Source organism: Cyprinodon variegatus, unplaced genomic scaffold (assembly GCF_000732505.1).
Source record: "Cyprinodon variegatus isolate N-32 unplaced genomic scaffold, C_variegatus-1.0 Scaffold715, whole genome shotgun sequence".
Taxonomy (NCBI): Eukaryota; Metazoa; Chordata; class Actinopteri; order Cyprinodontiformes; family Cyprinodontidae; genus Cyprinodon; species Cyprinodon variegatus.
Genome location: NW_015151168.1, coordinates 17847 through 32233, shown reverse-complemented (window position 1 = coordinate 32233; position 14387 = coordinate 17847). Strand labels below are relative to the sequence as shown.

At 35.5% G+C, this 14387-nt stretch overlaps 1 protein-coding gene across 2 annotated transcripts; it reads left to right on the top strand.

Annotated features, from left to right (window-relative positions):
* Window positions 1-4268: 4268 nt before the first annotated feature.
* LOC107097692 (SPARC-like protein 1) lies at window positions 4269-13983 on the top strand. 2 transcript variants are annotated; one of them, XM_015394942.1, is made up of 11 exons: window positions 4269-4378; window positions 5201-5256; window positions 5378-5443; window positions 7460-8377; window positions 9042-9150; window positions 11068-11189; window positions 11259-11379; window positions 11475-11611; window positions 12545-12693; window positions 13135-13283; window positions 13482-13983. In XM_015394942.1, exons 2-11 carry the CDS (start codon window positions 5203-5205, stop codon window positions 13508-13510), a joined length of 1854 nt encoding a protein of 617 aa, XP_015250428.1. In that variant the 5' UTR covers window positions 4269-4378; window positions 5201-5202; the 3' UTR covers window positions 13511-13983. The 2 variants fall into 2 exon arrangements, with proteins under 2 accessions (XP_015250428.1, XP_015250429.1); XM_015394943.1 differs by having other exon boundaries at window positions 4327-4374.
* The last annotated feature ends 404 nt before the right edge of the window (window positions 13984-14387 follow it).

Below are 14387 nucleotides of genomic sequence, written 5' to 3'. Positions count from 1 at the left end.
CACAGTATCTTTTATTAATGCATCCTCCCATTTTAAATTTCAAGACTGAAATATAATAAAAAAAGTCTTCTATAAATTCTTTGTGATCTTTGTTCAATTAAACAGGCTAGAACATTTTTTATTTGAAATGACAACTGTTGTAACCCTTCTGTAAGTTGAAATTGCAGCAGGGAGGTAATATGAGTATGTTGCAGTCCCCTTCTTGTGGAAGCATGTGAAAAGCAGATGTGTATGAAATTAGGAAAAAAAGCTTTTCAATGATAACATATATGAGCAGTGGAAAAAATACATTTAAACAGTATTTTTAAAAAAACTAACTCCGGATATATGGAGATTGAAAAAAAAAAAAAAAACAAGGAGCAAAGTCCAACTTTGTCAAATTTGGAAAAATACCCTCGCCACTCTTAACTAAAACTGGATGACATGCACATAATAAGGAGGTGTGCATAACAAATTGATAATACATATACAGCATTACAATAGGAATGCAGTATGAACCTGCAGCAATAAGAAAGACAAAGGTTGACTGCTGAAAAAGTATTGTGGATTAAATTTCTTCACTGGATGTTTGGTTTATCTCAATACAGGATGCAGATTAGACAAATTCAACTTTCAGGAAAAATCTTTATCTTTTTTTTTACATCATCTATGCATTGGCTTTTGGCCATCTTTGTTTATAACCTGTAAACCCTTTTACACCTAGTTATTGGCACTGCTGACACCCCCACAGGGTTTTCCTGGGAGGATACTGCTCTTTCACGCTGTAATGACCCAACATTAGATTAAGATCTTAAATTGTTACTGCCCTTCTTTCTACAAACACAGCTAGCTTTCTAAGGCTTATTCTCTAAACATCTGCACAAAATTATGGTTTTACTTTAAGCTTCTGCTCTAAGAGAGGCTTTAAAGATTATATCCATCCTGTTTCCCATCTTCTCAAATGTGACTTGATTCTGTAGGAGAGTCTTTGTATGCAGTGACATCTAGTGGTGAGCATTATAAACTGTTTGACTAATTTCTGTCAAAAGCATCCGGTGCAAATAACATTTTTGCAGTTTGTATTCTTAAAAACACACTCTGAATGTATTCTATTTGGGGTTATATGTTACAAAACAACAGACTTTAGCACAGAATTGTCTAGTGGAAGGATTGTACATTTTTTTTCAGGTTTACATAAAAATGTTTTGAAAAACTGAGGCACATGTCATTGAGACCCATCTTTATCAGACACAAGGGCGTAGGTTTGATTTGAACTTTGGTAGGGACACTATTGGTCTGGTGTCATTGGTGCTATGCAATATGCATGCCCTTTTTTATGCTCGATGTGAGCATCCGTACTGATAAGAGGAATTCATTGTTAGAAGAGAAAAGCAACATTTTGCTCCATTAATAAAAATGTTATAAGCTCTACACTCATTATGCTGTTTATCAATGTTTGAAGTATCACCGGCTCTGATGAATGTGGAATTAGGACTTTTTTCCACTTTGAAAACGGTTTCATTTGAACGACTAAGAGAGAAGGTAAATACAGTATTTTCTTTTGAAGATATAGAATTGTGCAGAGTTAAACCCCACTCTTATATTTGTACCTACTATTCTCTCTCTGTATCAAGCAAAATAATACATTCATTAAAATATTAACTTCACTATAAAAGTTGAACATCTGGGCTGTAGTTACTCTGTGTAGCCCATTTCATGTATTTCATCTGGGGCTAAAAAAAATGAATCATATTAATTGATTATTTCAATAATCGTCAACTAATTTAGTAAGTGATTCATCATTAACTGGAGTATAGAGACTTTAAAACATACAGTAATATAAATGTAAAATGTGCCTTTCCCCACAGAGCAACCCACTTAGATAAAAGTCTCAAGAACCAGGGATATTACATTTTTTATTTTTTATTTTCTTTACTCAAAGCTGAATCCCTTCTTAAAAGTAGCTCATCTGAGGTTCTTCTCTGTTATGGTGGTTTAGCTCACAATCTGAACTGGGAATCGGATGCAGAACAGGTCTTTGTTGTCTTTATCTCTCAGCTCCCACTCCACAACACATTTGATAGAAGGATACTCGCTCTTTACTGGTAATGAAGCAAAATGGTAAAAATAAAAACAAAAAAATGAAAACAGTAATATCAACTTAATATCAGTAAAAAGGAAACCCTCACATTTTCTTTTTTAGTTGGCTGTGGCTAAGAATCAGAAATGTTGATGGCTTACAGTCTTTATTTTTCCAGCAGTCTTCAGAACTCCTGGCTGACTCAGAATATTTCGTTTTATAAAAGAAAAAAAAAAAAAGGTTTTTGTTTTTTGGTGTACATGATATTATTTTTTTTATTGGGACTAGTTTTGTAGCCTAATATTAATTGTTGTAACCGCTGCATTCTAGTGTGAATAAATTTTCAATGTTGTGCTCCAAGCACACGCGGACTAGTAAACAGCCAATCAGAGAGAGAGAAGGCGGAACTTAAGGCAGAACAACCAATGAGAGTTGAGTTAAACAGCGCAGCACAGTTCCATGCCCTGCTACATGAAAGGGACAGGAGAGAGCAGGCAGAGGAGCTGCGAGAGGAAAAGAAGCCACTGCTGCAATAACTACTGCTGTAAATTATAAACATGTTGCTCACATCCAATTATTGGTCGGGACAATTAGGTCGGTTCAAAATTTTGGTAGGGACATGTCCCTATGGTCCCTATGCAAACCTACGCCCATGATCAGACAATTTCAGTTTTGGGGTTTGGCAACCAAATCCTACATTTAGACACTAAAGATGAATAGTGAGTTTGCAGGAACATCCTGTTTTAAAGCCTTGCCTTAAAACTCTGCAGCTCTGGTACTGATCTTTTCCAAAACACACAAAATGGTGTTTTGACCTAAACTATGTCACCTTAGCTTTGTTATATGTATTTTTCTCTTTGTCCTACTGCAAGATGAAGCTCCATCCCACACTTTTGTAGCCTATTCAGTGACCCTGGTTTTAGCTCCTAACATCTTCTCATCCAACCCTGTGTAGCCTTCTTTTACCTGCAGATGTAAAGCACCCTCACAATCTCCCTGTGTGTTAATAAGGGGGTTGAGTATAGTGTTGTGCTTTCTGAGTTTTCCTTCCTACAGTACATACCACATCGGACCAGAACATTTCACGCATCAACTGAACTTTAAAAGGGACTCTTTCAACAACGACAATCTTGTTGTTGTTTTTCCCTGAGGGACAAACTTGAACAATGTGTGACTAATGGTTATTTTGTCAACAAATTTTCCACCTGAGCTGAAGATCTCTGAAGCTGCCTCAGATTCACCATGGACTGCTTCTCTAAATAGATCTCTCCCAGAAATGTTGTTTATACAGTTCTAATTAACAACATATCATTGATGAATTAAAACAAGTACTGCAACTTTTATAGGCTGCCCTATTGTGGAGTTAAAGCACCTTTGCCTTTCAACAAATGGTCCTGTTTATTAATTACAGCCTGAGACTTTGACAGACTATACTGCCATTCAGCTTCACATTTACAATTTATATTCATGAGAAATTTTGTTGTGAAAGGTCCTCAATAAAAACAGGTGACAGAAGAAAAGCAGTAGTAAATTTAAGTGCAATAAAAAAGATTTCAAATATAAATAAAACTGAAATCAAATACAGGGAATGTTCTCAGGAATGTAGAAGCAAGCCAAAAAAAGACTATACGCGCACAGAACGATATGTATGGAGTTTGTAGGCACTCATTGTGTATATGTGGGTTCATTCCCATGGTCCAAAAATATAAGTTAATTGGTTACTCTAAATTTCCATAAGTAGGAGTAAATGGTGCATGGTTTTGTTATTATTTGTTGCACTATGATTGACTGGCAGCCGTTCTAGGATATATCCTTCCCCGTGTCCAATGTTTGATGGGATAGTCATTATCTATGGATGATACATAGAAATAAATCTGTGTTTTAATTTGTAGTGAGACAAAATATGAACAGTTTTAGGAGGCAGTAAAATCGGTCTAAGGCAGTAAACATTTAATCACATGTTTAAATTTAGTCCAAAAGAAAACGTGTTTTAGTTATTTACTGTACCTGTATGTTACAGGTGATATACAGATATTTATTAAGTTCTGTTCTGGAGAGAATGATTTCCATTTTAAAAGTGGCCAACATATCTGAAATTGAATGAAAAAAATAACAAACCCCCCCCCCCTGTAATATCCTCTGTGAGGCAAAAGACCCTCCCCAATCAGTAGGAACCCAGAACCTGAAAATACTCCATTGTGTTGGTTTATTACAGCTTGCATGGGCAGTGAGTGGAGCATTGAATCTTCATCGGGTCAACATTAGCACGTTCTGGTGTTTTTGCAGGACTCTCATTTGTCTTGTTACACCCAGAGGCAGGTAAAACGATACTAAAAGTGTTTTTATACCTTTTCTTCTGTTTAACCTGTGTGTAAAAAAATATGTGTTAAAAAAACAAGATCTTCAGGTGGTGAATGGTCTTTCCAGTGCCTACTGGCTCTTTGAAAATGTTACTTTGCTTTGCTTAATTTCTTTTGAAATAGCTTTTGTACACAAGGATGCAAATGATGTTATATCTATATTGTAATTTTCCATTATGTTGTAGACGGTACAGGAATTATAAGTGCTACATGAAGTATTTCACAAAGAATTATGACATATTTTATGTTGAATAGTTTATCAGAAAATTATAATTTTGTTGAATTAACATAGGGTATATTTTTATCTATCATTTCTTCTTTCAGTGCTTCAATCACAATGAAATTAAAATGAGAAGTTTTCCACTTTTACATTTGAGTCATTTTCAGATGAGCAGCCCTGCTTTCCTTCACGCCAGGCTTATTTCAGAGAACTATAAAGCATTAATTCCACTGTGCAGATCCACTGAGGTCTCTATTGTTTCTGTCCCGGAAATAATTTTGCGGATTGAGTTAACTTTTTTTCAGTCTGGTGACTTCTGGGGTTTGCTTTATCCCTGAATGTGACTTTTAAGAGAAAGGCAAATCTACTTGTAACCTTGACAATAATGAAAGCAAGCAAAATTTTGTTTTTCCTAAAAATACCGAGCTTCATACAGATTCACCATTCCATTTTAGTCTGGGAGAAAAAAAAGCTAAATTCTGGGATTCATAAAAATGCAGTTTTGCTGTGGTTTTACCATTTCTCCATCACTGAATCTTCCCTATTCTTGCAATGTTTCAGAAATGAAGGCCTGCTGGATACTAATTTTCTTACTAGGTGCTAAGTTTGCTCCATCTGTGAGTAGTAATGTATAACATCCCTCCCTTTAACAAATCAAACTCATTCAAATGCTATAACATAAATATATTAAATGCATATAGCTGGATGGTATATGATCATTATTCCTTCTTTGATCAGGTTGAAGGCAAATCACATGGTAAACATCATGGGATACAGAAGACCTCACACCCAGCCAAAGAAAAGGTAAATTATTTCATATAAAACAAACACCAACCTTTGACCAAGATATTTCAACATTTGCATTTATGGCACCTAAATTTGAGCAGATTCCCTCACTCAACAAACACCAACTTTAAAATGTTTGCATTTTCTGTCCCACATGCTTATTCTCCCACCTAACATCTCTGAAGAAGCACTGACTATATAATGTTTCTGTTCTTTAGGAAAATGGAGCTCTGACCTCTTTTCCAGCCTTTTTCTACTTTAACTAGTTGCACTCTCTGGTCATGTTTGAGAAAATAATTCCTACTGCATGATGTCACTGCCACCAACATGTTTTAAAGTATTCTACAATACTGGGGGCTTCCAAATCTTGTCTACATTTTGTCATATTACAACCACAAACATAAACATTTAAATTGTATGTAACAGGCCAACAAAAAGAGGTATACAATTGTAGAGTACAACTGAAATTATACATTTCTTTTTTTAAACAAATAAAATACTGAAAAGAGCATTGTGCAAAGATATTTGTGGAACAACCTTTTCTGCAAGTACAGTGGTAGTTCTTTGAGGGTCTGTCTCTACCAGCTTTGTAATCTTGTGACAGAATTTTTTGCCAATTCATTTTAGCAAAACAGTGCAAGTTCAATCAGATTAAAATGGAATTCAACTTTATTGTCGTTACACTGTCATAAGTACAAAGCAATGAAATTCTACTCTCTGCATTTAACCCATCCCTTCTTTGGGGAGCAGGGGGCTGCCATTGTGTGGTGCCTGGGGAGCAGTGTGGGGGTTAAGGGTCCAGCTTAGGGACCCAGAGTTGGGGTCTGTGGGATTGGGGCTTGAACTCAGAACCTCTGAGATCCAAGTGCAATGCCCTAACCACCAGGCCACCACACCTATGAACAGCAGTTTTTAGATATTACCACAGATTCTTGTTTTGGTTTAGATCCGGACATTGACTAGTTCATTCTAACACATAAATATGCTTTTAACTTCTCCACAACTTTATCCCTAACTTGTCTGGTGTCATCCTCTGAATTCATGATGCTATTTGCTCCCCAATATTTTGATTTGTTTGTGCTGAGATTAGATTACAGGTTGACTCTATTTAGATTTAGATACATTAGATATCATTGGACAACTTTTGATGGCAAGCGGTTGCACTTGCAGATTTTTTTGCACACAATGCGTTTTGGGTTTTATTTGTCAAATATATTTTAAATTATATATGAATTTATGTCTGCTTTATGAGTATATTCCACTTTCTGTTAGCTTCATATTGGATTGTAATAAAATGTATATGAGACAAAGTGCAGAAAAGTTTAAGGGACATAGATACTTTTGTAAGCTGCTTAATATTCAGATTTCTTTGTTGACCAAAAGGTTTAGTTTTAATCCCATGTGATAGAAGCCATTCTTTAACAGGTCTTTTGCTCATGGTAACACATTTTCCTACTTCTGTAGTGCCTCTAGAGCAGAGGTTTCGAAATGTTTTTACCTTATGACCCCAAAAAATGGTAATACAGTCGACCCAAACTATTGGTTGAGTATCCAAATATTTATACATCATCAATTAACCACTGGCATAATAATATTACAAACATCATCAACAGCAAAAGTATTTGTACTGTCCATTTTTTTAGCAATGCTTTTATAAATGTAAGTACTATAAAATAAATATTTATTGTCTAGTTTAATGTCTGTATTTGATCTGAAAAATAAACCACTGGTTTATTGTGGTGTTAAGAGCCCAACTTTAGTAATCAATGCTCTAGAGTCTCTAATCAATATGGGTCTTATTTTGGCTTCTCTTGACAAAGCTCTTGACAAACTTTAGCTGGACAGCTTATCTTAGAAGGCTTGCAGTTGTCCAACACCATTTCCATTTTCAGTTTCTATCTCTGACCTGTCTATCCTCTTCCTTCATTTTCACAAGTTAGAAGCTTTAACATCGCAACGTATGATAGGTTTAAACATAACGAATACCTTTGATAACGACTGTAAACCAAATGTTTCCATTCTCTCCTCGGAAAGGACATTTTCAAATTGGAAGCCAGCATGCCTCAGGTCTCTCCCACTATGGTCACATTTGAGACAAGCAGCCATGTCCAGGAAGATGAGGAAACCAGTTCTGAGGATGACACTAATGCCAAAAAAGCAGATAAAGATATTACAGAGAAAAGCCAAAAAAGCCCTGCAATCTTGTTAAGTGAAGAACAACTGACAGACCTTCTGAAGAAGGAAGCAGAAGAAGATAAAGTAACAGAAGAAAGAGAAGGAGAGGATAATAACATGAAAACAGCAGTCACTGAGAGTGAGGTGACCTTAAATGATGAAAAGAAGCCACATGGGGGTTTGAATCCAGAAAAAAAGAGTGTGGGAAAGTCTGCAACCAAACTGACTGAGCATGATGGGCAGGTGGGATTTCTGGAGGAAACAGAGAGCAGCACAGAATCAGAACTTCCAGCTGATCTCGATTATGCTGCTGATAGTGGAATCTTGATACCTGCTCAGGTGGAATCAAAGGATCTCAAGCCATCAACTGAAAACCAAGAGTCTCCTCCAGATGTGCAGTCCCTTAAGATAGGGGACAAGGAGGAAGAGACTGATAATGGTCATGATTTAGCCACCAGTTCAAAAGAAAATCAGCCTGGGAATAATAATAAACCAGAGGTAATGCTGGACCATCAAGAATTTCAGAGCAGCCCAGGGCTTAAATCTGGTTCACAATGGTCTGAAAATGAAGAAGAGAGAGGTAAGAATGAGAGTGGAGCTTTCACTAAGAAAAAGACAAAGAAGCAGAAGAAAAACAAGAGAGCAAGGAAGCACTCTCCACAGAGGAATGAAACACATCTTGCACAACATCAGGGTCAACTTGACCATCAGGGGTCTGAGGGCAGCAGCACTGAGACAGCAGTCCACAAACCAAAGAGGAAACGGACAGGAACATGGGTAAAGTATTTGTTCATTTATTGCCCTTTAGGTAGCTCATCAATGTTTTTCTGTTCAGTAAGCAACAATGGAAAATAAAGTTTTATATCTTTATTCAACTCAAACAGTGCTTTTTGACCCCAAATTTATACAGTTAAAACTCAGCCCACCATTTGAAGGAAGAGCAGATAATATCTTATTACATTGGAACTAAAATCTACTTCACCAAGGGCCTGGTCTTTAATTGGCCGGGTCTTTAATTGGTTTGCATTAATTAAAACACATGCAAATTTGTTAGCATGTGTAGAGCTTATCTACAAAGCAGGTGCAAATCATAATACACATGCAAACAGTTTTATGTGTCTGCCCTCAGCGTAGGGCACATTTGGAAATAAGGGGCAACCTCCTATGCAAAAATGTCTGCAGCAATTTTTGCTACAGGAGGCACTTATATAAATACCTGCTATCCTCATAATATTAACAGTTTAAAAGACAAAGGAGTTCATTGCCTTAACATGATACAAAACAAGAAAAGGTGGAGTGATCTTATGACTCTGCACCCAAAGAATTAGGTTGTTAAATTGTCATCAAAAGTGCCAAAATGACATTTTCACTGCAGTACACTGTCAGTAGGATTATAGTTTCTTTGTTAATTGTTTTTTTTTTTTTAATCATGTGTAACTAGGGTCCTTTGGTGGGGGTGAATCCAGTACAGATCAGAGCTGCAGTAGATTTGTATCCCAGCTCCAGGTCCTCTTTTAGTGGGGACATACATCTCTCAGGAACTCTGCCAGGTTTGTGTTTAAGATTTGATTATTTGTTATAAAAAGAAATATCATAAAGCTGATATGATGATGAGACATAACTTGGGAGCTATTTGTTTCAGCATCATAGGCGTTTGACTCAGACCATGTGCTAAATTAGCCCTTTGCTCATAATTGGCTTCTTGGTTGAGACCAACTTGAGTTGACCAAAGCATCCATCGCATATTTGCAGGACCAATTACACAATACATCTAAGCCCCATATGGGTCAGACTTTTGGTTCTGGTTCTGCATCAAAACGATATAAACAGTTTTATTGATTGCAATTTGTCACCCACTCTGCAAAAAAAATAAAAATAAAATAAATAAATAAATAAATAAAAATAAAACCTAAATTTTCTTCAATTGAGGTAGAAAGTGGGACATTTCACCAATGGAACAAGATAATTTACACTATTGCACTATATTTAAACTATTGCATTGTGTTATTTCAAGTGCATGTTATCTAATTATCTTAATTTACAAGTACTCATTGCATTGGCAAACTATCTCATTTACCCAGTAAATTAAGGGTAAAAACACTTCTATATAATTTTCCCAGTGCAACAAAAATCCTATCTGGGACCCATTTTATAGTCCTTTAGTTTGGTGGAATATGTTTGGGGAGGAAAGAAGTTTGCACTTATATTTACAGAAACAGTGTTTGTAATTCGTGAATGCTGTAGTTGCAGCAAAAATGGCCTGAAAAACAAACCTTTCAGTAAATTAGTTGATCTAAATGTAAACATGAGAGTAAACATTTAGCACATCAAATAAAAAAAGATTGGACATATGATGAATAAATCTCCTAAACTTTTTTTAATTAGAAAATATGGTTGGCATGATATTTTATAGTCCAGGATTTGCAGTGGAGTTAGTAAACCCTCTGTTTCACAGCTACAAGCTAGGATAGGCTTTGCACAACAGAAGACTTTTTTGTTATAAATAAAAATATATATTTTGACTTACTTTGTTATTAAATATCTCCAAAAAAGTGCTGCTGAGTGCTTCTTCTGTTCTCTATGCTTATGTGATCCATCACGTTAAAATGTCAAGAAGTTTTATAAATTTGCAGCCTATTTTTTTATTTAATTTACTTTTTTTTTATTATGTGATTTGAAAGCCTGAAACATGAAATTAATGTAAAAAAGCCACAAAAAAATTGGCATTTATGCTTCTTTCTTTAAATAGCTGATTGTACTTAAACACTGCATTTGTTCTGTTCCTGTCTTAAATATAATGTTTAAAGCTTTTAAACCAAAATGATAAGGCTATATTAGCTATATTCTTTCATTCCTGGTATTTATTTATGGAACAATGATTTATATTTTTACCTTTAAAGACATAAATGTAAGAGAATATAGGGGGGAAAAGAAGGAGCTTTTTAAAAATATTTAAAACACGGATGACCTTGCTAAAATCAATTATATTTAAATGGAATTTTATACTTCAAATTCTGTGTTTAAACATATTTAAATTACCCGAAAATTGAAATTTATTAGCTACAATACATTAGGATTCAGGATAAGATTAAGAGCAAAATCACTGTTTGTCCTTTGGACTAAAATGTCCTCAACGGTCTCGGAGCATTAGTGCTCACCATCCAGGAACTAATGCCCTATCCCAACAATCTCACAGGAGAATCTGCTGACTGGACCACTTTGGTCCAACTTCCACATGAATAGCAACAACATTGCTTCACAGCCACTACCAAAACACAGCTTTGCAGGCTTAAGTAGTGAATGAGGCAGATCAGACTGAATTAAATCACTGTACCAGCTCTAATGATAGAGGGATGTAGAAGATGATGCAGAATGGTAACTGCTCACTGGTTTCCACAAGAAGTGGCCATTTGGTTGTCATTCTGATTTAAGATGAATAAAGAGTTTTTTTTTCTTCCTTCCTCTAGATCCATGTGACAATTATCGCTGCAAGCGTGGAAAAACATGTAAACTTGATGCAGATGGTAAACCTGGGTGTGTGTGTCAAGAACCATCAGAGTGCCGTCCCAGCATAAATGAATTTGAACATGTAAGTATGCGCTTTATTTTACCTTTTTAACTTGAGATATTAACTTTAACGTTTTTGTTTTATGATCAGGTTTGCGGGACAGATAACAAAACTTATGAAACGTCATGTGAGCTTTTTGCTACTAAATGCAAGTTTGAGGGCACAAAGAGAGGCCAGAAGCTTCACCTGGACTACAGTGGCCCATGCAAATGTAAGAACCCGGCAGGTATTAGTTGAAGAAAAAAATTCTTGAGAAAACATCTGTGACTCTCTGTTGTACCAGCATTGTTTGTCCATCTCTCTCAGTAATACCTCCTTGTGTGAAGAATGAACTTGTCCAGTTTCCTCTAAGAATGAGGGATTGGCTGAAAAATGTGCTCCTGCAACTCTACGAACATGATGCCATGTCTCCAGGCTTTCTCACACCAAAACAGCGTTTCAGAGTAAGACCCTGAAATTTACTCTAATGGCATGCAAGCTGCTTTTCTCTTTTAGAGAAAACTATATCCATTTTAGACAAATTTGTTAATCCGATTTCAGTCTGTTACAGGATCAATTCAACACAGTTTGAGTTTACATGTGTTACATGTGATGTAACCCCCCCACACCCTCACAACTGGGGAATATGTGCCTTTGACAACATTTTGAATCTAGTTATAGCTTCAATCAGAGACCTCAGTAACCATATTGCACCATTAAATTCCTATCCTGGGCTTCACTCTGGAGTCGGTTGAGGAAGTGGTCCAGAGGAGGGTGCTGTCCAAGCTTACATCCATCATGGAATACACCTTTCACCCTCTGCACCAGACTGTAGAGGAGCTGAGCAGCTCCTTTGGTATCAACCTTATACAATATAAAAATTATGCACCCCATGTCCCAGCAGACTTTACAATGCTATTGCACTATAACCAGATGTAATAACAATGCAATAACTCATACTATTTAACAAACAAGAAACCACACTTTACCTGTACATATGATACTGTACATATAGGTCACCTCAAATATCTCCTTCTTTAGTTTTTACAATCCACTGTTAAATCTTAATGTACTGTATATAATCCATGCACCGCTTCCTCATTTGTGCAAAATTTGTTTGTTTATAAGAGCCAATGCCAAAAGTTAATTTCTCCATTGTGAGATAAATTCTATTCTATTCTATTCTATTCTATTCTATTCTATTCTATTCTATTCTATTCTATTCTATTCTATTCTATTCTATTCTGTATATTGGTTATTTATTCTCCAGGTGTACAGTCTTTTTTGTAGACCTTGTAACTGACATCTAATCATAATTTTTTTTTCTGAGAAGCATCAGCAAAAGATAGTAACAGATTTGGTGTTTATTTGTAACAGTTCAGATTTTTTTTTTGTAGGTGAAAAAAATCTTTGAGAATGACAGGCGTCTTCATGCTGGAAATCACTCGGTTGAGCTCCTTGCTCAGGACTTTGAAAAGAACTACAACATGTACATCTATCCAGTGCACTGGCAGTTTGCTCAGCTAGACCAGCATCCTTCTGACAGGTACATTTTCATTAAGACAACTAATTAAAAAGGAAAAAGATTTGGTAGCTAATTGAAAAATTTCTACATTAAATTCAAGTCTGAACTCTACAGTATTTGTTTCTCCATACTCATTAATAATAACCAATCAAAACAGGTTATTATTAATTGTATTTTAGGGTGATATAAAGTGGTTGAATTCAAATTAGTAAATTACTATATTACTATGGCGGTTTTTCTCATGGCAGAAGTTAGGAAAGTACTCATAACTTTTGCCTGTCAAAGCAAGTTTTACTTCTTTGCTTCTTTATATCAAGAAAAACTTTTGAGATCCACTGCACCTGTACCATTCATAATAGTAGTGTTTTTACTCTCATACTGCATAAAAAAAAACTTTGATTATTATATAAACTATATTTGACCAAAGTGAAAAAAAGACCACCTTCTGCTCGGTTTGTGCAGGATCCTGTCCCACTCAGAGCTGGCTCCACTCAGGGTCCCTCTGGTACCAATGGAGCACTGCACCTCTTTGTTCTTCCAGGAGTGTGACGCTGATAAGGATAAACAAGTTACCTTCAAAGAATGGACTTCCTGCTTTGGTATCAAAGATGGTGAGACTAAAATTATTGATTAAACTAAATACTTTACTCTGACCTCATATAATTATTTCACACTGAATCAACAGGATGTAAACGGCTACAGAGAACATATAAAAAAAAAAGGTTTCATAGCTGAAAGTTCAGCTTTCAATTCCATTTAAAAAATGCGGTTTTGTTGCAAACAATTTCTTTATCATTCTTTCTCCACAGAGGATGTGGATGTGAACCTGCTTTTCTGAATGTCATCTCTAAACTCAAATACCAGCAAAACTTTTGGGAACCTAAACAAGAGGAATCTTCCATACATCACCTGAAAGCAAGCCTTTTGGAGTATCTGCTGTTTTCCTATGTCAGGGTTATTTTGTCATTGCATTTAAAACTAACCAGGAGTAGTTTGATCATTTAATTAGGGAATTCAATACTCAATTAAACTAGTGTTGTATCCAGAAACTGTTTTTCCATTGCATTGCACACAGGGGCAAAGTTTTCTTACGGGCAGAGGAGACATTGTACAGTATGCTATGCTGGGTTAAAAATAAGCATTTAGTTAAGTAGATTAAGTTAAAGTACAATTTATCATTAAAATGATAAAGAGTTAGTGTAATATAAAACTTTTATGTTATAATACTGCTGTTAATGTATAACTGTGTCATTTAACCTGTTAGTAAATGTTGTAAATGTCTTGTGTTTTTATGTTATTTTTTTTTTATTAAAGGCAAAAAAAAAAAAAATTAAAAAAAGGAATTTGTTCTGTGATGCTTAAATTCAAATGTTATTCACCCCAATAACAAAATAAAATGCTGCCTTCAATTTATCAAAATCTTTTGTAATTTTGTCAAAAACAGTTGTCTACTTGGTCCCATTTTTAAACCCAAACCACACCCACTTATTTATTCCAGGTTTTATCTCGCTATGAATCTCATGTAAGCTATTAGCTGGTAAAAACTCCTTATTTGGGTTTAAATGTAATCTGTACAGCTAAATCAAAAACGTTGAGTCTTATGTTAAGAAAACTGAACCGATTTTTGAGAAATTAAGGACGGAAAGTTCTATTTAGGTAGGTAAGTTAAGCATTTTTCTTAGCCTTCTGTGTGACTACATTACACTTACTTCAGC

What these genes read in the sequence shown, in the direction of transcription:
- LOC107097692 (XM_015394942.1), top strand. Translation starts at nt 5,203, where the DNA reads ATGAAGGCCTGCTGGATACTAATTTTCTTACTAGGTGCTAAGTTTGCT. An exon ending in GTGCTAAGTTTGCTCCATCT is followed by an intron (nt 5,257 to 5,377) that starts GTGAGTAGTAAT and finishes TTCTTTGATCAG; the next exon opens with GTTGAAGGCAAATCACATGG. An exon ending in CTACAGTGGCCCATGCAAAT is followed by an intron (nt 11,380 to 11,474) that starts GTAAGAACCCGG and finishes CATCTCTCTCAG; the next exon opens with TAATACCTCCTTGTGTGAAG.